Here is a 23,473-nt window from a genome sequence, read left to right as displayed (position 1 = left end):
CGATCATAACCACAATCTACTGACAAAACTTTTTATTTCAAACAGAAACTCTGTACCCATTAAATACTAACTCACCTCTCTCCCCACCAGGCCCTGGTAACCTCTATTCTACTTTCTGTCTCAGTAAATTTGCTACTGTAGGTACCTGATATAGGTACAATCATAGATTTGTCCTTTCCTTCTGGCCTATTTCAGTTAGCATGTTTTCGAGGTTCATTAATGTTGCAGCATGTGTCACAACTTCACTACGTTTTTATGGGTGAATAACACTCCATTGTGTGCATATACTACATTTTGTTTATTCATTAGTTAACAGACACTTAAGGCTGTTTCTGCCTTTTGCCTATTGTGAATCATGCTATTATGGATATTGATATACAAGTATGTCTATGAATTCCTGCTTTCAGTTCTTTGGTTTTACATCCAGGAGTGGAACTAATGGATGATATAGTAATTCAATGTTTACCTTTTTAAGGAATTGTCAAACTATTTCCCATAATGGCTGTGCCATTTTACATTCCCACCACCAATGTATGAGGGTTCCAATTTCTCCACATCCTCAACACTTGCCTTTTTTTTTTTTTTTTCCCCTTTTGATAACAGCCATCCTGTAAAGAATGGAGTGGTATCTAACTGTAGTTTTGTTTTACATTTCCCTAATGATTAATGATGTTAAACATTTTTTGTCATCTGTTAATGATGTTAAACATTTTATGGACATCTATGACTTCTTTGTAGATAGATCTATTCAAATCCTTTGTCCGTTTCTGAATTATTATGGAACTTAAATATTCTGATGTTAGACTCTCATCAGATATATGATTTATGAATATTTTCTCATTCTGTTGGTTTGTCATATTTTCAATTTCCAAGAAACTTTCTGTTTTGTGAATGCTCAGTTTTATGGCCTCCTGTTCTTACTTTATGGATGCAATAGCTTATCAACTCTCTGAAGGTCTAATCTTAGTTTACTAGTTTTTGGTTTTTTAAAACATTTTTCTCAGTCTGCCTTTACTTTTTTGTTGTGTTCTTTATCTTACATCTTACAGGTTTTCCTTAATATTTGATCCTATTTAAGTCAATACTTGCTACTTAAAAACAAAATGCTATATTTAAAAAAAAAAAAGCTGACTTAAAGCTCTCAATTTACATTTTTTCCCTCATTGCTTGATCTACTTCTCAAGAGAAAAATTTCCTGTTTTAGAACTGTAAGCCTGACTGCCACAGGCTAGGAGCTAAAAAGTTCAAAGGGCCAGAGGTCTCACTACTAATATAAATCCTCTCATAATCTCGCTCTTCAGAATTGTACCTCTAGCCTTTCAGACTGCCGCTGTCCGTCTAGATACTTCGGGGTGAACAATCACAGGAAGGGTTCGGGAAGTGAGATGAGGTTCAACTCCTTTAAATGTAGACTTTCAACTGTTTTCAGCACCTCTATTTGCAGGAGTACTTGGTGCTCTAATCTCTGCACCACTCTAGATAGGCACGAGCCTATGTAAGGTCTTCTTCAGATGCTGGTAGGGAAGCCAGTGTTAGCAATTTACCCAAATTCTCATTGCCACCATCTCCTTTTCCATTGCTTCCCTTCTTTTTTGTCTTGCTTTAAAATCCCCTTTCCATCATTTTAGAGGGGTTTTGGGATGCACTAGCAGCAGGCACCTGTACCATCTGCCTGCCACATTAAAGTAAAAGGCCTCCAAGTTCTCTTACCTTTGCTTACCTACCCTAGGATTAGTTCTAGTGTTTAATACAAAACAAGATGTGTGAGATCTTCTAGTTCATCTCAATTTCCATCATTATTAAGAAACCTCCTCTTATGGCTTAAAGACACAGATGGCTGACTAACATAGACATCCGCCATCCTACTTTCTGGAGGTTTGGTGTCTTTTAAATTTTTTTTATTTTAAAATTTAGTATTTATTTATTTTGGTTTGGTGTCTTTTTAATATTCATTAAGTGACCTGACATAGGATGATGTGAAGCAGATGACAGTTCTCTTATGGCTAGAAATAACTAGTTAGAATAAGTCTCTGGGTCCCCCTTCCTCCTCAGTCCTTCAAGTGCTGACTTCACATTGTATGGCAAAGCACTAATACTTACCTACTTCCAGTCCCAGTGCTAGGAAATATAGTCCCTGAGTTGGTGTTAAAAAAAGAAGTGTTAATAGGGTTATTCTTGGCAGCCTTAGAAAGCAGCTCTGTGCAGCAGGGTTCCTTTTCCTCCTGTCAGCAAAGGCCTGCAGCCTCCTGAGATAGGCAGAGCAATGGGAAAGGAATGAAAATTTCCTACTGTCTTTTTATGTGGCTCTGCTTTTCTACCATATGCTTTTTTTCACATATTTAAGTCACCAGAAGTATTTCCTGGTAACAAAGGATCAAACAAGGGCTGAGACCAACAGTTTTAAAAATGTCAGTTCCAAGGTTGTGTAATGGGTTCATGTATCATTGCTAATCCACCAAGAAGCAAGATAGCAGTTACTGTTAATAAGTTCCTGCTCCTCCATTAGAGCTAAAGCCGTATAGCAGTGATTCCCACAACTAAGTGTGCATCAGAACCATCTACTATAGGACTTGTTGAAACATAGACTGTTGGGTCCCATCCTCAGAGTTTCTGAATTGATAGGTCTGCAGTGGGATCAGAGAATTTGCATTTCTTTTCTTTAAGAAGGCTCCACACTCAAAGTGGGGCTAGAACTCACAGCCCTAAGATCAAGACCTGAGCTAAGATCAAGAGTCAGATGTTTAACAGAGAGAGCCATCCAGGCACCCTGAAAATGTGCATTTCTCACCAGTTCTCAAGTGATGCTGATGCTGCTTACCTAGAGGCCACATTTTGAGAACATCCTTATAGTAATTCAAGAAGCAGCTGTCACTAATTTTGTATTGCCAGGAAAAGTGTCAATAAGACTTCAAAAACCTTAATAATCCAAAATTTTGTATACAAAATTTTGTCAATAGAAACAACATGGATTGTCACAAATGTCATACCCATTACCGCACTGGCATTTTCTGTTTCCTCTTTCATTTATTTTCATCCCAATTTTTATTGTTTCCTCTACTTCAGGTGTGATTGGCTTTTTTCTCTAACTTCTTGAGGTGGAAAAATAGACTTATTTTAGATCTTTACTCCTTTCAGTATATGTGTTTAAAGCTAGAAGTTTCTTTCTATGAACTGCTTTAGATATAGCCATAAGTTTTAATACATTGTGTTTTTGTTTGAATTCAGTTCAAGATTTTTCTAACTGTCCTTGATATTTTCTTTGATTCATGGGTTAGTCAGAAGTTAACTGCTTCCTTTCCAAATATTTGGGGATTTTCCAGATTTCTGTTGCTGATTTCCAGTCTAAATCCCATTGTGTTCAGAGAGTAAACCTTGGTAGGATTTCAATCCTTTTAAATATTCTGAAACTTGTTTCATGACCTAGTATATGGTCCATCCTAGATAACGCTGCAGGTATGCTTGATAAGAACGTGTATTACTGGGTGCAGTGTTTCACTGCATGTCAAGCTGGTTGATAGTCCATGCCTTAGCTCAAAGCTGCTATAATAAACCCACCACAGAAAAGTAGCTTAAACATTCACTTCTCACAGTTCTAGAGGGTGAGAAGACCAAGACCAAGGTGCCAGCAGATCTGGTGTCTGGTGAGAGCCCACTTTCTGATTCACATACAGTAACAATCCCCTTGTGGTGGCTCCACCCCTATGACCACATGCAAACCTAATCACCTCCTCTAAAGGCCCCACCTCCAAATACCATCACACTGGAGATGAGGTTACAACATATTAATTCTGGGGGGACATAAACTTTCAGTCCTTAGCAATGCTATTCAAGTCTTTTGTACTTTTTTGCTAGTTGGTTTATCAACTGGTGAGAAGAGAGCACAGATTTTTGGTCTATCAACTGCTGAGAAAGGAGTACTGAGACTATATTAAATTGTTTCTTAAAAAAATTATTTATTTATTTATTTATTTATTTATTTATTTATTTAAGACAGAGAGAGAGAGAGAGAGAGAGAGAGAGAGAGAGAAGCAGAGACATAGGCAGAGGGAGAAGCAGGCGCCCTGCAAGGAGCTCAATGTGGGACCCAATCCTGGATCCCGGGATCACACTCTGAGCCGAAGGCAGACGCCCAACCACTGAGCCACCTAGGCGTCCCAGGTTATTTCTCTTTTTTAATTTTTTAATTCTGTCAGTTTCTGCTTCATGTATTTGGAGGCTCCACTGTTAGGTATATATACATTCATAAATATTATGTTTCAATGTCTTGACATTTTTAATGTTATGAGATACCCCTCTTTGTCTCTAGTAACAGTTCTTCTCTTAAAGTCTATTTGATATTGATACAGCCATTCCAACTCACTACAGTTAGTATTTGCAGGTTATATCTTTCTCCCTCCTTTTCCTTTCAATTTATTTTTGTTTTGGAATCTAGAACAAGTCTCTTCAGCACAGAGTTAGATATTACTTTTAAAATTTGGCCGGCGATTTGGTTAGTCTATTTGCAATATGTAACAGTATTAATATGACTGAATTAATGTCTGCCATTTACTATTTGTTTTTTATATCTCTTATGTTTTTTGTTCTTTTTCTTCTTTACGGCCTTTCGTGTTAACAAGTATTTCTGGTGTACCACTTTAATTCCTGTGTTGGATTTTTATCGCTATTTGTTTTTAGTGGCATTACAATACACATCTTTAACTTATCACCATCTACTTTAGGTTGATACTGACTTGATTTTGTTAAATGGTACAGCTTTGCTCCAAAATAGCTCCATTCCTTTGTGCTACTACTTTCACATACTTCTTTAAACGATGATGTTGTAACTATTTGTTTAAAAAATGTAATGTTTTCTAAGAAATCAGGAGAAGAAAAGTGGAAAAAAATACAGTCTTATATTTACCATTTTCACTACCCTTCAGTCGTTCCTGTAGATTCAAGCCAACCATCTGGTGGTGTTTTCTTTTGGCCTAAAGCTCTTCCTTCAGTGTTTTTTTATAGGAAAGTTCTGCCAGCAGTGAATTCTGTTTTTGTTTATCTAAGAATGTCTTATTTCAGCTTCATTTTTGAAGGACAGTTTCACTGGATACACTGGTTCAGTTTTTATCCTTTTCAGCACTTTGAATATCATGTCACTGCTTTCTGGCCTCCATTATTTTTTATGAGCCATTATCATATTATTTTCTTGAACGTGGTAAGTTGTTTTGTTGCTTTCAAGATTTTCTCTTTCAGATGATGTATCTAGAAATGGTTCTCCTTGTGTTTTCCTGGCATTCTTACAGCTGTAAGTTAATGTTTTCTATCAAATGTGAAGTTTCCAGCCATTATGTCTTTAAGTATTTTTCTCCCTCTTCCTTTTTCTTCTGTTCTCTGAGACTCCCAATATAAGTATACTAGGATGCATGGAATGAGGGTTCGCTCCCAAGTCTGCTTAGTCAAGGGTCAGCCAATGATATAGGTGAAGATTGTCTTCAAACACCTCAAACTCATAAGGACTCACCTTCTGCTGACTGATGTGCATGTGGCTTGGGGGATACATTCAAAGTTGTAACCAACTTTCAAGTATTGCTTGTATTTTGTTTTTCATGAGGTTCTCCCATTTCCCTTGCAGAGGCATAGTTTTTCAGTCAGCTAAGAATGTGTGAGAGTTATCTCAGATCTTCTATGGCTACTTTCCAGGATATTCCTCAACCTCAATGTAATTTTGGTTAGCAAAGCTGCAGGTTTACCCCATTCATCTCTGCATTGATCACTTTTAGCTGGCAAAGACACTCATTCCATACACTCTCACCATCTTAAATGAGTACATCCTCTATGGCAGCAAAGTTGCCGGGTTCTGTGCACCTAGCCTTATGCTGATAAATTACTGTCACCAACCAGGTTCCCTTCTCTTTTCTGCATATGCCATTGCATATGATAATTTGCTTCAAATCAACTTTGTTTTCTTGTCTATGGAAAAAAAGCCCTAAGCAGATGTGATGCTAAAGACTAATATAACTCTTGGAAAATCACATATCCTAGATAGCCATCTTTATAAGAACTCAAACTTTATAAGAAATACACCTGAAATTAACATAACATTGTGTGTCAACTATGCTAAAAAAAAAAAGCTGTCTCATGAAAAGAATGATAATGATAATAACTTTATAAGAAATGACCACATTTCTTTTCTTCTCAGTAAAATAATGCTTTTAATTATTTTGAGTAACCTATTTTACCAAGTTTAATAGAAATCATTTCTTTTTCTTTCTTTCTTTTTTTTTAAGAAAGAGTGAGGGAGGGAGAGAGTGAGAGCAAGGAGGGAAAGGGGCAGAGGTGGGAGGGAGAATTTCAAGCAGACTCTCCACTGAACCTTACATGGGGCTCAATCCTATGACCCTGAGATCATGACCTGAGCTAAGATCAAGAGTTGGACACTTAAACAACTGAGCCACCCAGGTGCCTCTAAATCATTTTTCTTAAACAGAAGCTGTTTGTTGGATTTAAAGAAAGTTCACTTTATAGTTTTTAAACATAACGACTAGTATTCAACTTCCTTCTTCCTATCAGCCATTTAAGGATTCAGCAGCCTGGTTCCTGACACAGCTCTTTACGAGAGACCTTGTATCATCTTCTGAAATCATGTGTACAGGTAATAAAACCAGTTTCTTCTTTTCTGAAGAAATATGATTTTTTTAAAGTCATGTTATCTGCTTCCTGATGACCTGATTTAGGTAGTAACAGCATGGAAGCTATTTAAAGATTTACAGGAGTTGAGGAAGTCTTAGGCCACTGCTGAGAGCAGCACTGCTTAAAAAGCTATTAAGTGTACTTGAACACAGGTGGTTTTGGGCCTGGCTTAAGCTGGTCCATGTCAGGTAAACTTTACTTACAAAAGAACACTGGAAATGACCAACACAAAATTCCCTGCCTGCATCCTTTTTTTTGCAAGCCATTTGGGGGCAAAATAGAAAACAAAAAACATAGAGTAACGTGTACATGTGTGTATGTGTATGTTTTGAATGGAGGACACTGATTATACCATGTTCATTTAGGTGGGAAAATCAAATTCAGGACATGTTTCATAAACTTCTTTTGTTCTAGGTAATTATTACTCTAGATTTGAAAAGTAAAAAGAGAAGTTCTTTATAAGAAATGGTTTTGCCCTATGTTGGATCAACACCCAGGCCTGTCAGACACAAATGGACTATGAGGAGGAAGCTCTATTTGTGTCTCACCATGGTCTGTCTCAGCCACATATATATGTGGGCGCATAGGCTCAGGCAGTGCAGGTGCAGCCGTGGGTGAGTGAGGCCCTCTCTCCAGCACAGTGGCTTCCAGGAATTAAAGACACATCTTTGAGTACCTTCAAATGCCAATGGGAAATCTAAATCTGGCACTGGCTCCTCTTCAAGGAGCACCGCTGGAAAACTATAAGGAAAAATACTTACAATGAAAGACATACCTCTACAAAATGGCTTCAAAATATGAAAAAACAAAAACAAAAACCAGGCAACCACATCTCCCAAGAAATACAGGAATAGTCCAACTCTATTTTGTAAAAAAGCAAGCAAGCAGCAAGCAAGCAAACAAACCAGTATGTGAAAGAAAACTCGTTAATCTGGAAGCATTCCACAGAGAAACATTAAGCCCTTCAAGTCTGTATGAGCTATCCAGGCAAAGTCATGGGTGTTGTTAAATTTGCTGCATTCTACTTCCCTAAAATGTGACACTGTAATATTGTTCAGGTGTTACTATTTTTGGCCCACCAAAGTAGTCCAGGACCCAGATGTTGGTTAATTCAACTTGGCAGAGAACCAATTACGGCTGGAAGGTCAGGTTTTCATCTCAGGGTGCTGGATGAACAGTGATTGCTTGGCAAAATCCATTTCCGTTTCATCCATCTTGTTAACAGTTCCTGACAGTATCATGGGAGCAGAGAGGGAACTTTAGGGATCAAATACGTGCTTCCTGCAGAAGTTAGGTCTATGCCAAAGACATGGTCAGCATAGCATGTGGATTCTCCTGCAGGCTGCCCACCAATTGCTGCAGTGGGCTCAGGTAGTAGTTGGGCATGCCACTACCCATGCCCAGCCCATCACTGAGCAAGAAGACACTGATCAAGGCCTAGTGGTGTACAGCCTCCTCTGCAGCCAGTGCACCCCAGTCACAGATATGTCATGAAGTGGGCCACATGCTCTGTGTCCTTGTGGAAGTGGTATCGAGGCGGTGTCCCAGTCCCTGTGATTCTGGCCTCCCCAGCCCTGCACCAGTGCCACCAGCAGCACCATTGGTGCCAGTGCTAGCAGACTGGCCATGGTGATGACTCCAGCAAGAGTTGAGAAATGATATTTCTAATAAAAGTTCCCACTGTCAAAATTTCTAAATTCTGGCAAGTGACTCAAAATAAAATTTTTGCGTTGATACAATGAAAATAAAAATTTCCTCCTAGCATTGTGGTTCAACCAAAACATCTAATCTGGCCGAGCCGATAGGATGAAAGCCATTCTGTTACATAATAGGACAGAACCTTGATGTACTCACTGCTGAGAATGCTCTCAGCTCCGGACAGGCCCTGCAGCTTTTATCTGCCAACAGTATTATGACCTGGTGAGCTCCAACATTTGTGAGTTAACTGATTATCCCTGATATACTAGCGTCATGGCTGTGCTACTCAGCACTTCCAATTTTTAACAGTCTGATGACCAAAATGATGATGGTAAAAGCATTTCTATCTCAACATGTCCATTCTGAAAGAGTCAACATTTACACAGACAGGATCCGTCCCCACAGCTAGCTAGGAGAGCCACAACTAGAACAGAATGTAATTATTTCTTCATATTTAATAAAATGAAAAGAAACCAACCTCTTTTCTCTTCTTCTCGTTTTAGTTTATCTTCTTCTAGTTCTTTTGGCAATTTTTCCTTTTTCTCTTTCTCCACATCATTATGCAAATGCTTTGTGGTGTAGCTGAGTGCTGGTGAAAGCAGGATCTCTCCATTTTTGCAGAGTTCATCACGAATTTTAATAAAAAACTGCTGTAGTTCTACTGCGTCCTCATAGATTTCAGAGTCTGTCCTATAATGGAATTAAGAGCATCCACTGATAAAAGCTACTTCTTTCACACAATTCAGTTACATGTTAAACTCTACCCAATGCTACTGTAACATGTTAACTGATAAAATGGTACTTCTGTACAGAAGGATATCTCCTTGAAAGTTTTAGAACAGAATCTGAAGTGCCGTTTTACCTCGATGAGCCTCGTGCCTACAGTTTCCTCTTCCTTAAGGCTCGTTCCCTGTGCCTCTCTGTCTCTCATGAATAAATAAATAAATTCTTAAAAAAAAAAAAGAATTTAGACTGGAAGAAATTTTTTTTTTAATTTTTATTTATTTATGATAGTCACAGAGAGAGAGAGAGAGAGAGAGAGGCAGAGACATAGGCAGAGGGAGAAGCAGGCTCCATGCACCAGGAGCCCGATGTGGGATTTGATCCTGGGTCTCCAGGATCGCGCCCTGGGCCAAAGGCAGGCGCTAAACCGCTGCGCCACCCAGGGATCCCAGAAACTTTTCTTATTATCTCTAATCCACTGTGCTCTGAGGATGGTTTATTTATTTTAAAGACTTTATTTATTTATTCATGAGAGACACATAGAGAGAGAGAGAGAGGGGCAGAGACACAGGCAGAGGAAGAAGCAGGCTCCATGCAGGGAGCCTGACATGAGACTCAATCCCGGGTCTCCAGGATCACACCCTGGGCCGAACGAAGGCAGCGCTAAACCGCTGAGCCACCCAGGCTGCCCCCTGAGGATGGTTTAAACATAATTCTATCACTAGGAATACGAGGTTCTGAAAAATGATTCACAGAAGTAACCACAGACAAAGTCTTAGCAGCAGTTATGGACACATTCTAGTCAGAGGAGGGTGCCAGGCGTAGTAGCAAGCCCAGTTAGCCACCTGCTAATATCTTTCACTAGAGCATCAAATTTTAGTGAAGCCTCCAGAATGCTTCTCCCCATCAGCAAAGGTGAACTGGCAAACAATCTAAAAACACTGCCAATAATAACCTAAATGAATGTTTCTGGAATGGTTTTAGAAATCTTTTCAGGTTACAGAAATGCTAATACTTGTAGGAATGCAATAAAAATAAAACTGGTCAAGGGAAGAAATTATGATATTATTTTGATGCCTGTTTTCTGAACAGAGATGTCTGAAGAGTATTCACTTGGGATTAAAAGTCATTTTATAATAGCTTACAATTTTAAGTATAAAATTAAAAGTGAAAACGAACTTCTGGTAATCCCTGTTACATGAAAGGTCAGATTCATAATTCCACCAAGTCAGTGTTGCTTAATAATGGAAGTTCTGCACACAGCCATTAAATATCTGACTTATCTTTCCTGTTTTATTTGAATAAAGTAATATTAAGAAGTTATTAATCTAAGAGGGTCAGTGTTGCCTGCATGCACAAGAGCAAGAACTCAAGTCAAGAAGGAAAAAGATAATAACTCTCATTCCCCTTATCGCTGGTAGAGAATGAAATAATTAAGAGTGGAGGAAGCTCTTAGTGCTTTCCTTGTCCTCGTCTTCCCAAAGGTTCCCCTCCTCTAAGGCAGTCAGAGAACTAACTAAATGCAGGAACGCTGCCAGCAGATGAGGAAAGCCAGTGGCTTACTGCTTACGTCAGTGCTATTTGTTACTGAATACTACTGGACAAATCACTGTCACCTGAATGAATTTTTCTCTGTCTCACTTTTCAGACCCCTCCTATTTCAGGGTGTGAAGTCCTTGGTGATGTTGAGTGGCAGCAGTGAGTGGGTCAGGGTGAGTGTAAAGAAGCATGAACACTGCTGGAGATCTACATAGAAATCTAGTGCTTATGGACTTCATTAAATTCATGAACTTAGGAATGCCTGGGTGGCATTTAGCGCCTGCCTTCAGCCCAGGGCATGATCCTGGAGTCCTGGATCGAGTCCTACATTGGGCTCCCTGTGTGGAGTCTGCTTCTCCCTCTGCCTATGTCTCTGCCTCTCTCATGAATAAATAAATAAAATCTTAAAAAAAAATTTAAATTCATGAACTTAGTATTTTTGAGGTGTCTATTATCATTACTGACAAAATAGATAAAATGATGGTTTATCATTCAATAAACTGATGCATCTCCACCTCAGCAGCATGCTTATGCTTAAGTACTTTAAGGTCATAACATGACCTTCACATGATAAAGATAAAAAATGGCTTCCCTTAGTTTTACAAAGCTCTGGGCAAAAGAGTGAAACTCATCACTGCCTCATAAAGAAATGCACCCTAGACTCTACCTTCTAAGCCTCAAAAGTAAATACCAATCACATCAACAATGGGAGAATGAAAAGAACTCATTTCCTACAGATACAAATCTGCTTATTTCTTAAAATAGACATTATCTATGTAAAACAAACGAAGCTGCTAATGATCTAAGAGACAAATGCACTTTTGGGAGACTCACAGAACTAACCCCAAGATGTAATGGGGGCAGGGCAGGGATGGAGGAGAGGAGTGACTTTAGATTTAAGGACTATTTAGGAAAACTGAGAACAAATATGAAGTCTAAGCTCCAGGAAAGCAGGATTTGTCTGTCTTGCCCACTGGTGTATACCAAGTACCTAGAACATGTTTATAACTGGTAGCCACTCAGTTAATACTTGTTGAATAAATGGAAATAATGAATGCAAATTTTGACAGCAAGATGTCTCTCCATCTTTCTCTTCCTGTCTATTCCCAATATTGAACATGAAAGACCATTTCCTAAATGCGCCTCTCAACCTGACCTCAACACCACCCATCTCTTGAACACACCACATTCAATTCTTAACCCCTGCATGCACTCAGACCACTTGCCTTATACATCTCACCCATTCTCCCATTCTTCCCCAATGCCTCAGGTCTTTTCAGAACTATAGCACAGGGTTCCTACTCCACCATATTTATTACATATCAATTTGTTATATGTTGTCTCATGCCTACAATTATTTTTCCCTAAGCATAGATCCTATCCCAACTGTTGGACTTCAAGCTCTTAAAGCACAAGAGCACAGCCTTATCATTCATGGCTGGGCTCCATGACTGGTGTCCTGGTGACTGGCTTTGCAGTGGGGAACAAGATGTGTGACTTAGGCAACTTACTAGTTGTGTGACTTTAGGCAATTTACTTCTGTCTGTGCACTTCAAATGCAAAGTGGGAAGATTATTTCCTGGAATGGCTATTATAAGGGCTAGAGATTATCTAGATAAAGTGTTCAGCATGGTGCTTTACAAAGAACAAATGCTTAATAGGAACAGTAAATGTTACCACTAATTTTTCTTTCAAGATCCGGAGTAAATGCAGGCTTCACCAGATTCCCTAGCTGGAATTACTCTACACTCACTGCCTAAAAGTCTCCTTTCAGCAAGGTAGACTATAAGCTCCAGGAAGGTAGGGTCCGTATCTTTAACTTTATATTCTTCCAAGTGACTCTAAAAGCACACAGAAGACACACTCTAACTGCTGAACTGAAATTATTTTGATGTCAATTATACCATTCTTCTGTGGCAGAGATATAATGCAGATCAAAATTAAAAGGGAATTCAAGTTTGATGGAAATATAAATTTGATTGCTTTTTAGTACATTAAATATCTGCAAAAGGAACTTAAAATTGAGAAATCTGAGATAAAAAAAGGAGCCTTTTTAGGAACTGGAAATGGTGATCAAATTTAAATTGGCTAACCTTAGATTAGTAACTCAGAGCTATTTTAATTTATTCAAAGCATGCTTGGATTGAACTAAAAAAAATCACATTACTATTTCTAATTATAAGCATTCTATCCTTAAAACAAAGCATCTGTGAAAGATATTTTAAGAGATTATGCTTTTCAACAAATCTTCAACTTTGTCTTCTTTCCTTTTTACTGGTCCTGATCTAGATGATTCAGTAGCGTGCCTTCTCTCTCCCACAGCCTATACTTACTCTCTAAAAGTTGTGGAAAATTAGAATTCAAAACAGCACCCCACCAACTGTGATTATATACCTTAGCTGAAATACTGAAATAGTGTAGCAAAGCAGAATTTTCTTCTATTTCGCATTAACTACCACATCTTTTCAAAAAGAAATAGCTTTGAAACCTACCGATTCATCCTTCTTGCCCTTTCCAAGACTTCAAACATATGCTCTTGAAATAAATCAAGCCGCCGGTAACGATTATTTTCAACATTCTTTCTAATTATGTCGAAAGTAAGAGGAGGTTTGTTTGGAAAGTTGGGATCCACAGCAGGAATTTCTGCTAAAGAATCACTGTAGCATCTTCCTTCATCATCCTGATGACTCATGACTGACACAAAAAGATTGTGGATGAGCTCTTGAATCAGCAAAGTCACATTTGGGACATGAGAGTCCTCATCTCCCTCCAGATCTCTCCGAGTTTCAAGGAGGACTTTGTGCAGAACAAGGGCATCTTTGTAGATCAAAGACTCAGGCTCATTGTATGTACAGGCATTGTTAAACATCATGACAAAGTCCTCAACCATGGAGTCTATATCTTGGTATTTGTTGGCCATCATGTGACTTCGAATTTTTTCCATGTCCATGGGCTTTTTAATGGTCAGATAATAGTCAGGCAGTTCAGATCTAGAGGGAAGCCTCAAAAATATAGCACTGAGGCGGCGACCCCTCTTATCAGTATAGTTCTTTACAGCTTCATAGACTTCATTTAGTTTCTGCTGCATTGGAGTCATGTATTTTGATTTTTTAGGAGAAATTCCACTCTTCCTACCTAAAGAAAGAAACTTACTGTTAAATGTATAAAATGAAATGAATGAACCCAAATTGTATATAGTTGATAAAGCATAATCAAAAGACAGGCAGTACTCTAAGTGATTTGTAAAACACAGTTCAACTAGTCAGTTACACTTTTTTTTTTAAAAAGATTTATTTATTTATTTATTTATTTATTTATTTATGATAGACATAGAGAGAGACAGAGAGGCAGAGACACAGGAGGAGGGAAAAACACTCCATGCCGGGAGCCTGACGTGGGACTTGATCCCGGGACTCCAGGATCGCGCCCTGGGCCAAAGGCAGGCGCTAAACTGCTAAGCCACCCAGGAATCCCCAACACAGTTCAACTAGCATATCTCTAGTGAAGTATATTCTATGGACAAAGAAACTGGAAACAAATTTAAACTGTTTTTAATAATCATTTTTACTGATAGAGTAATTAAGTACTATCATGTTGAAATAGTTGTAAGGTAGAATAAAGCAAATGAATAGCTATATAACATTCTAATTCTATCACCTGTAGCACCCTTGAGAACTGAGATTTTTTTTTTTAAAGATTTCATTTCTTTATTTGAGAGAGCAAGAGAGAGAGCACTAGCAGGGGAGAGGCAGAGGGAGAAAGAGAAGCAGACTCCCTGCTGAGCAGGGAGCACAACTCAGAGGTTAATCATAGGACCCTGAGAACATGACCTGAGTTGCAGGCAGACACTTAACCAACCAAGCCACCCAGGCATCCTGAGGACAGATTTTTATCACATAAGAAAGAGATACGGATGTTAAAACAAAGAACACTGAATAAAAATCTTGTAGCCATAAATCTCAGTTAAGAGCATCAATATAAACTTACAATGTATTTTATCTTTAGGTATAAAACAAACACATACAAAATTTCCTAGTCCTGTTCGCTGAAAATCCTAGAAACAATGACCAATGCAGTAGCAGTATAACCCCACGTAGTCTGACTATATTGACTATAATTCTGAAATATAGATTTTAAATATTAACACCAGCAGCTCCTTAGCAAATGGCTGACTCACAATTGGCACAATATGAGCCTTGTGTATCTTGAAACACAAGACAGTAAAGAATCTAAACACTTTTTTACTGTGGTCATGTCAATAGAACACAGCGGCCAGCCTGGGATAATAGGGGCATCAATAAGGACAACTGCAATGAGTTAAAACTTAGCAACGCGTCTGAATTTAGTAGTTCTTAATGATATATAAAAATGAACAGACGAACTGGATAAATGTTGGAGGACACTAGTAAACCAATGCGTTATTTGGAAAACTGGTAAACAAAGCTGAAAGGGGATTTACTGTTTATGGTTTCAAAAAATCCAAAACAAAACAAGACAAACAAGCAAAAAATTGTACCACTGGTTAACCAAACATTGGATGAGGCAGCTTCTCTATACAGAAGTATTCCAGTTGGTAATTGAGCAAGGAATGATAAAATCAGACTATTGCTATTTTATACCTCTTTAATGAATTAATGTAGTCAGCATCAACAGCTGTTAACATGTGGAAGAAATGACAGCTGTTACAGGGCCACCTAATGGAAGACCATTCACCACCTCTGAAGGTGGGTTTTTGTGCCAAAAGGAGGGAATGAGGATCAAATCTAACTTAAATCTGATCAAGCCTCTTTGCTTCAACCACCAATTTAGAGGAAATACAAAGGACATGAGAACATGTAAACTACAGCAAAGGGATGCAATTAGCAAAGCCCAGACTGTGGGAAGCTACAGTATAGCCCCAATTTCTTCAACAAATAGACTGCAAAGGAAAAAAAGAAAGATGGAAGGGGGATTTGCAGATTAAAAGAAGTATCAAGTGCGGTATGTGGACCTTACGTAGATTCCACCGCAACCAGACATTGCTGCAAGGTGTGATGCAACGTTAGGTGCAGAAAACCTATTATGGGGCAGCCCAGGTGGCTCAGTGGTTTGGCGCCACCTTCCGCCCGGGGTGTGATCCTGGGGCCCCGGGATCGAGTCCCACATCGGGTTCCCTGCATGGGGCCTGCTTCTCCCTCTGCCTGTGTCTCTGCCCCTCTCTGTGTCTCTCATGAATAAATAAATAAATCTTAAAAAAAAAAAAAAAAAAAAAAAAGAAAACCTATTATGAAGCAAGCATTCCTGCCAGGCTGAAACTGAATCTAATGAAGCTTCTGGAATAAACTTCCATTTTTTAAGAAATGAGAGGAATAAAGAGAAAAGTTAGCTGATATCATAAGGAAGTGAACTGATTAATCCAGAACTTGAAACTGTGCAAGAAAGTGATCTGGTTTCTAAAGAGTCAATAACATGAGAATTAAAAAAGGAGGGACCTGCTCTAGACTATGAACAGAGGGCATAGCTATCAAATAAAATATACAGAACTTAATTAGGTCCGAATTTGAAGAAACCAACTGTACAAATACATTCATGAGAAAAGGAGTAAAATTTGAAAATTTACCAGGTATTAGATGAAAGCAAGAAATTGCTAATTTCGTTCAGTGTTAATAATGATTTCATGGTTATTTAAGAAAATATCTGCAAATTTAGAGATGCACATTGAACTATATAGAAATGAAATGACATGACTGAATTTCCTTTAAAATAATTTAAAACAAAAGAGAGAAAAACAGATATAGGAAGTAAGTATGACACAATCTTGAGAAACGCTGACTGGTATATACAGGAGTTTGTTATACCATTCTTCATATGTATATTTGAAACTTTTCATAATACAAAATAGAGAAATAAAAGAAAGTCAATATTACAACATTAAAATCTCCCTTTCCTGAACTTTAGAAAAAATATACGTATGTTTACACATATTTAGTTACTATTAATTATCTATCATTTCCTAACTTAACTTATGACATTACTTCTATTGGGACACCTCGGTGCCTCAGCAGTTGAGCAGAGCAGTTGAGCATAATAATCTTTGGCTCAGGTTATGATCCTGGGGTCCTGGATCGAGTCCTGCATTGAATCCTGCATCAGGGTCCCTGCATGGAGCCTGCTTCTTTCTCTGCCTATGTCTCTGCCTCTCTCTGTGTATCTCTCATGAATAAATAAAATCTTAAAAAAAATAAGAAATTACTTCTATTTTTAAAAACTTTTTACATTTATTTTTTTAAAAAAGATTTATTTATTTTAGAGAGAAAAAGAGCATATACAAGTGGGGGGAGGGGAAGAGGGAAAGAACCTGAAGCAGAGCCCAACAAAGCCTGGTCCCAGGATCCTAAGATCATGACCTGAGCTGAAACCAAGACTGGACACTCAACTGACTGAGCCACCCAGCTGTTTCTTAAATTTATTTTTTAAAGTAATCTCTATACCCAATATAGGGTTTGAACTCACAACCCAGAGTTCAAGAGTTGCAGGTTCCACCGACTGAGCCAATCAGGCACCCCCCAGAACTAATTCTATTCTTAAAAGACACTGTGTCCCTAAAAAAGTAGAATAAAAGATTTACATTTCTACAAATCTTCAGCATGCTTCTACAATTCCAAGAAAGGATAACTTAATAAGAAGGAATCATCATTTAGCAATAAATCATACCCCAAACTATTGTAATACAGTTTATAGTCACTTCATATAAAAAAAGCAGGGTGTTATTTTCCCCCTTTCAGCAATTATAGTTCCAAAGAATATATGGCAATACCAATTTAATTTGCTTAGTATTTATTTTATTTACATATTTTAAATAAGGCAGAAACTTGTTTAGCCCAATGTTATTAACTGCTTTTGTTGTCTTTTCTCTCCTCATAGTTCTAATAAAATCACCATCCACAGACCACACTCAAAAGACAAGGAAATTAACTTACAGTGCTGTGGCTGAGTATCTCTAATTTCTCAAATTCTGTCTAGGATCTGCTGCTGGGATTCACTTTAAATTCCAGTATTTAGCAAACAAACATACAAAAAAAAAAAAAATCCAAATCTGCCACCACACTCTTGCAGGCATGATATGTGGAAAAAATGTTTATTCTTAATATTTAATATTTACAAAATGTCCACGGCATTTAAGAGAGTAAACAAAACCTCTGACTTTATATCTATTCCCCACATGGTTTCCACAGTTTAACTACTTAAAATACAGAGTGCTTGAGAGGAGGAAAGAAACTCCCTGCTAGCGTGTGAGTCAAATACATTCATCACTTAAATATTATTTCAGTGAATCAGTAATCTACCCTTGACAGACTAAACTGAGTAACAAAGCATGAGGCTGCCTTACTCAGCTTTAGTTTGGGAGAAGCCACATCATCATCATCAGGCAGCGGGCCCAGCTCTTTTCTTTTATCCTTGAGTAACTTCTCCAGGATGTGCGCGTCATTGTACACCTATATTTTGTAAATATATTTAAAGTTATTTTCTAAAAAACGTTCTATCGAGGTAGAACACTTAGCTATAAATTAGTTTTCAAGACACAGGTTAGCATAATTGGGAACTAAAGACATAAAGCTTGAGATCACTAAAGAGCAAAAAAATCATATCTCTATAGGATGGGACTCAGCCTCAAATGGTTTGTTGTTTAAGCTTTCCAGGTGATTCTTATGTGTAGACATACATGCTAAAGTTTGAGTACTAGAGGCAGAATCACTGCAAGTTTTAACAGAAGTTCTGATACTTAATTATATATTTTCATAAATCTCTCTTCCATTGGACCCTCAAAAGGTAGCAGACCCAGCTCAATGGGAAATAAACATTAAAAAATATATGATAGTTGAATAGCAATACCTCAAATATTATTAAATGGGATTTAGTATCCGTCTGAATTCACAATCTGGCCTCTGATCTGTGAAAAGCAACAATCCCTGCTTAGGATCTCTCTTTGAAGACTGAGCCAAGGGTGATAATATGTAGCCAAGAACAAGGTTACTCACCTAATGGCCCCTACAGCTGCATCCCCCTATGATAGAGGGTTTGATCACAAGTACCCTCAGTGCCTACTTAAATTTGTAATATCAAGAAGAAAGGAAATTAATGATTTTAAAGTTATTTTATTTCTGGGAGATTTAAAGTAGAGATAAAGGAAACTTGAAAAGGTATATGAACCCTTTCCTGTTCCCTGCAGCATTAATTACCAAAAACAAGATATAGAAGCAACCTAAGTGTCCATCAATAGATGAATGGATAAAGAAAACACACACACACACACACACACACACACACACACACACACAGTGTATCATTCAGCCATAAAAAAAAAAAAAAAAGAATGAAATCTTGCTATTTGTGACAATATGGATGGACCTAGAAGGCATTATGCTAGTTGAAATAAGTCAGACAGAGAAAGACAAACACTGTATCATCTCATGTGTATGTAGATTCTGAAAAGACAAAAACAAAAACAAAAACCCAAGCTCGTAGATTGGTGAGAACAGATTGGTGGTTTCCAGATGCAGAGAGTGGGGAATGGGTAAAATGGATAAAAGGGTAAAAAAGCACAAACCTGTATAGAAAATAAATTTTAAAAAATGAAAAAATACATAAATAAAAAGAAAAGAAATAAGTCACGAGGATGTAGTGTACAGCATGGTGACTACTATTATTAATACTGTACTGCATTTTTGAAAGTTGCTAAGAGTATATCTTAAAAGTTTTCACAAGAAAAAAAAATTTGAAAAAAAAAATTTGTAACTATGCATAGTGACAGATGTTAACTAGATTTACTGTGATCATACTGCAATATGTACAAATATCAAATCGTTGTTATACACTTGAAACCAATAATGTTCCATGTCAATTATACTTCAGTAAAAATAGTTACAAAAAATATCAAAGAAGGAAGAATGTATTGCAGCCATACTGATAAAGAACTGAAAATCAAGATGCTTCATAATAAAATCAATTATTTAAAGGTGCCTTTCTGAGAATATCCTGATTTTTATATAATCCTATGATGCAAACTATTCCTGGAGAAGTATGGTTACTCTGGGTAGTAACAATGTGCAAGACTTTACTGTTACTGGCTTTCATCTGGGTACTATGTGCTCTGTGTACACTCCCTTGTTTAAATCCTATGATGGTCCTGACAGAAGTACTACCAGTAACTCTAGGGCACAACCGGGGACAATGAGGTTCAGAGAAGGTGAGTCTCTCACACAGGGACTGGCAGAGCAAAGTTCAAATCTAGAATGTCACCTTATGGGTATGAACTTCTAACCTTTGCAATGGATTGCCATTTTACAATTTATAAAAGATAAAGCATTAAGCTGGTGGTCACTGAGAAGAGCAACCTAAGTGAGGCCTCTAGATCTAATCTTTCAAAATGCATTATGCTACCAGGACCCAAAAGAAAATGTGCCTACCCCAGGATTCCCACACATCTTTACCTGGGAGCCCTCCTCGTTGTAATGCCTGGCATTCCGGAACATCAGCTTCATGTCTTCTATCATTCCTTCTTCCCCTGCATATTTGTCATTGCGAATGTTATGCTCAATTATTTTCAAGTCCATAGGCTCCAAAATGATTTTATAATAGTCAGGATAGTCCTTTTTGGATGGTTTAACCATAAACAGATCACAAAGTCTTCTGCCTGAACCTGGCTCACGAGCTTCAAGAACAACATTGAATAAGATTTTCATTCGCTGCTTTCTTATGTTCTTTTTACTGTTGGGAGGATGGGGGGAAAAAGGGGGAAAAATGAGAAGAGGTTCAGTTTTCTTCATACAGGGATGAATATGAAATGAAAAAATCTTGTGGGAAGGTGGTTCATAATGATTACAATTTATTGATTACATATGCCACAAACACAGTAAACATGCTGGCAACTATAAGCAAATATTAGGAGAATTTCCAAATAGTTAAAACATAGTGACTCTGGCAGGAGCAGCCAATGAACACCAGACAAACCTGTTTAGAATATTTATGAAATGCAATGATTAAAAAAAAAAAATCTCTAACACCCCAAGAAAATGAAATGCTATTATCAGCTGAAATATATTTTTAAAGAACACAGCAAAAGTGGAATAAAACTACCAATTCCCTGCTGTTACTAACATTCCTCACTTCAAAAAACCAAAACAGAACCCACATAGTGAGAATGTACCATCTCTTAAGACAACCACTTTGAATACCTGCATATCCTGTTTTCCAGAAAACAAAGGGACGCTATCTGCATGACTAGAGTCTCCACAGTGGGCACAAGTCTCTCCTGCATTAATCTAGTCTGGGTCAGTCCCAGCTCCCTCCAGTTCCGTCAGCATCATTCCAGTATCTCAACTTAGCTTAAGGAGTAAATGCTCTGTGGTTCACCTGAGAAAATTCTCATCCTTAAATGTCAGTCCCTGTCTTGTTTTCCAAATTCTCCCCATGAGATGTGATGCTAAGTAACAGATGTACATGGTGTGGAACAAAGTCAGTGACCACAGATTTGAACCTGATTTCAAAAGGAGCCCAGAAAGACAGATAGGCTGTCTTCTAATTATTGAGGACTGGCTCAGAATGGCTAAATGACTTGCCCAAGGTGAGATGTCCAGTGAATTATTAGAAGAGATGATCTTCCAACATGATTTCTGCCCCATTATTTGTTATGTTTTCAGGACACTGATCAATTATAGCCAGACCTGAGCCAGCAGTCCCCAGATGAACACTCAGGTAGGTAATAAAAAGAAATGATTTATAACTTAATTTTTACCCAATAAACACAACATCATATAATTACTTAGAGGTAAACTTTTTTTATCTGTTTCCTGTCTTATAAATGGAAGGAAGTTCATTTCTGAAATAAACAATGTGGCTAAATAGGTCTCCTAGCCCTGAGACTCACTCTCCTGCTGGGGCATGAAGAGGCCAAAGACCAGATACTTTCTCTTCAAAGTACAAAATATACTTAAAAAAAAAAAAAAAAGAAAAGAAAAGAAAAAAAAAACCCCAATAAATAATAATAGATGAGAAAAAATATCTATCTTTAAGTCAAGCTTTTATTTTTTATTTATTTATTTTTTTAAGTCAAGCTTTTAAAATATGTCAGAAATGCCTATCTTCCAAGCATCATGGAGCAATGATAGCCTGAAAGTGGTTGGTTAGGTGGGAAAAAGGACTTCTGCTTCCTGTGTCTTCACTCAAACTGCTCAATCCCCCTCTCAGGATTACCTGAGCGGCTCCAGAATCATTTCTGCTGTTTTCTCCTCTCAGTATCTTTGTGTCTTTATGTCAAGTAAGTAATTGTTAGATATGTCAGGAGAAGTTTCATTCAGTGGGGACTATTTCCTCAAAGAGGCATCTGAGGGCAAAGATGTGAGGAGTCCTCCCTCAGTCCAGGACTTTAGCAAGTGGACAATGGAAGGGGAGCTTGAGACAGAGCTCCCCACGTGGGCAGATTAGAACACAGATGACATTAACCTTCAGGAAGCCTCTAAAGAAAAATTTCAGAATCTGAATTTGTTATCACAGAAATCTATGCTTAAAGCTACAAAAGATATAGTTTCTTTAGATCTCACTTGCAGGGGGTCGCAATTCAAAATGAAGACTCAGGAATCCCATTTTGAACCTGAGTTTAAAAAAATCTCTTCAATAACCAACTCATAATGAAATCTCTCCTCACTCCAGGAAAATCTCTTCAATAACCAACTCAAAATGAAATTTCTCTTCATCCCAGGAATATCACGCAGTGCAATCCAAGATTCCTTTCTTGGTCCAGGTGAGCTCTCTTCCCTTCCTAACTCCAGTACATCACCCCCAATAATCACTGGACTTTTCTGTAGGAAGCTACAAATACTCTGAAAGTGGGTCGAGGGCAGATTTTCAAAAGTTTTTATTCAAGAGGAGGGAAAGCTTCTTTATCAAGTTTTAGAGAAAATGCCAAAAAAGCAAAAGAATGGTGAGTGGGATAACTCTGACACCAAGCAGCTTTGAATGGGACATATCCAAAATGTAAAATCTGAATTTGAGACAGCTCTAAATAAATGAAATGTACTGTTTTAGAACTCTTACTACAAATAGTATCCTTTCCTCATCTGTATTATTCACTCTTTCAGAGAGTAATGTGTAACTGGGTTCCATCCTCAAGGCAATAACACTTTTATTATTAGGGTTACTTATAGTTTCTCTGAAAAAACTGTTTTGTTACTTTGTCGACATCTTTCCTAATCCTTCTACTGCCTTTGACACTGAGAACTACTGGCTCACTAGTTTATATCTGGCTACCAGAAAAAACTTAGAGTTAAATTTCATAGTCTTCAATGAAATTTCTAACTCTATTAGCTTGGGTGGTTGGTGTATTTGCTTTATCTTTTCCCAATATGGATGCTGAACTTTATTATATTTGTGACTTTTTCTTTTTAGTTTTTTAAAGATTTTATTTATTTAATTCATGAGAGACAGAGAGAGGCAAAGACGTAGGCAGAGGGAGAAGCAGGCTCCATGCAGGGAGCTCAATGTGGGACTCGATCCTGGGACTGTGAGATAATGACCTGAGCCAAAGGCAGACGCTCAACCGCTGAGCCACCCAGGCATCCCTACATCTGTGACTTTGAAAGCAACTTCAATACTTTCTGAAATGAGATAAACTCTACATTACAAAAAGACAGAAACCATATTCCCCTAATTGGTACTTTCTGTTTTACTGTTTTTATTGTTTTAATTTTTTGTTTACTGTTTTCTTTTTAAAAATATTTTATTTATTTATTCATGAGAGACACAGAGAGAGAGAGAGGCAGAGACACAGGCAGAGGGAGAAGCAGGCTCCATGCAGGGTGCCTGATGTGGG

The 23,473-nt window shown here is 37.8% G+C and overlaps 1 protein-coding gene and 1 pseudogene across 23 annotated transcripts in view; both read right to left on the bottom strand.

Annotated features, from left to right (window-relative positions):
* Positions 1-23,473, bottom strand: part of PBRM1 (polybromo 1) — a 121,551-nt gene that overhangs the window by 44,386 nt on the left and 53,692 nt on the right. For all 23 annotated transcript variants that reach the window (XM_038566210.1, XM_038566217.1, XM_038566203.1 and 20 more), the window contains 4 exons: positions 20,097-20,373; positions 17,996-18,101; positions 13,119-13,761; positions 8,843-9,054 (listed from right to left, as the gene is read on the bottom strand). In XM_038566210.1, the coding sequence (XP_038422138.1) occupies positions 8,843-9,054; positions 13,119-13,761; positions 17,996-18,101; positions 20,097-20,373 (1,238 nt within the window). The remainder of the gene's footprint in view (positions 1-8,842; positions 9,055-13,118; positions 13,762-17,995; positions 18,102-20,096; positions 20,374-23,473) is intronic.
* Positions 7,255-8,836, bottom strand: LOC111091317 (annotated as a pseudogene).

Source organism: Canis lupus, chromosome 20 (genome assembly GCF_011100685.1).
Source record: "Canis lupus familiaris isolate Mischka breed German Shepherd chromosome 20, alternate assembly UU_Cfam_GSD_1.0, whole genome shotgun sequence".
In the NCBI taxonomy this organism is placed as follows: domain Eukaryota; kingdom Metazoa; phylum Chordata; class Mammalia; order Carnivora; family Canidae; genus Canis; species Canis lupus.
This window is presented reverse-complemented; position numbering and strand designations above follow the sequence as displayed.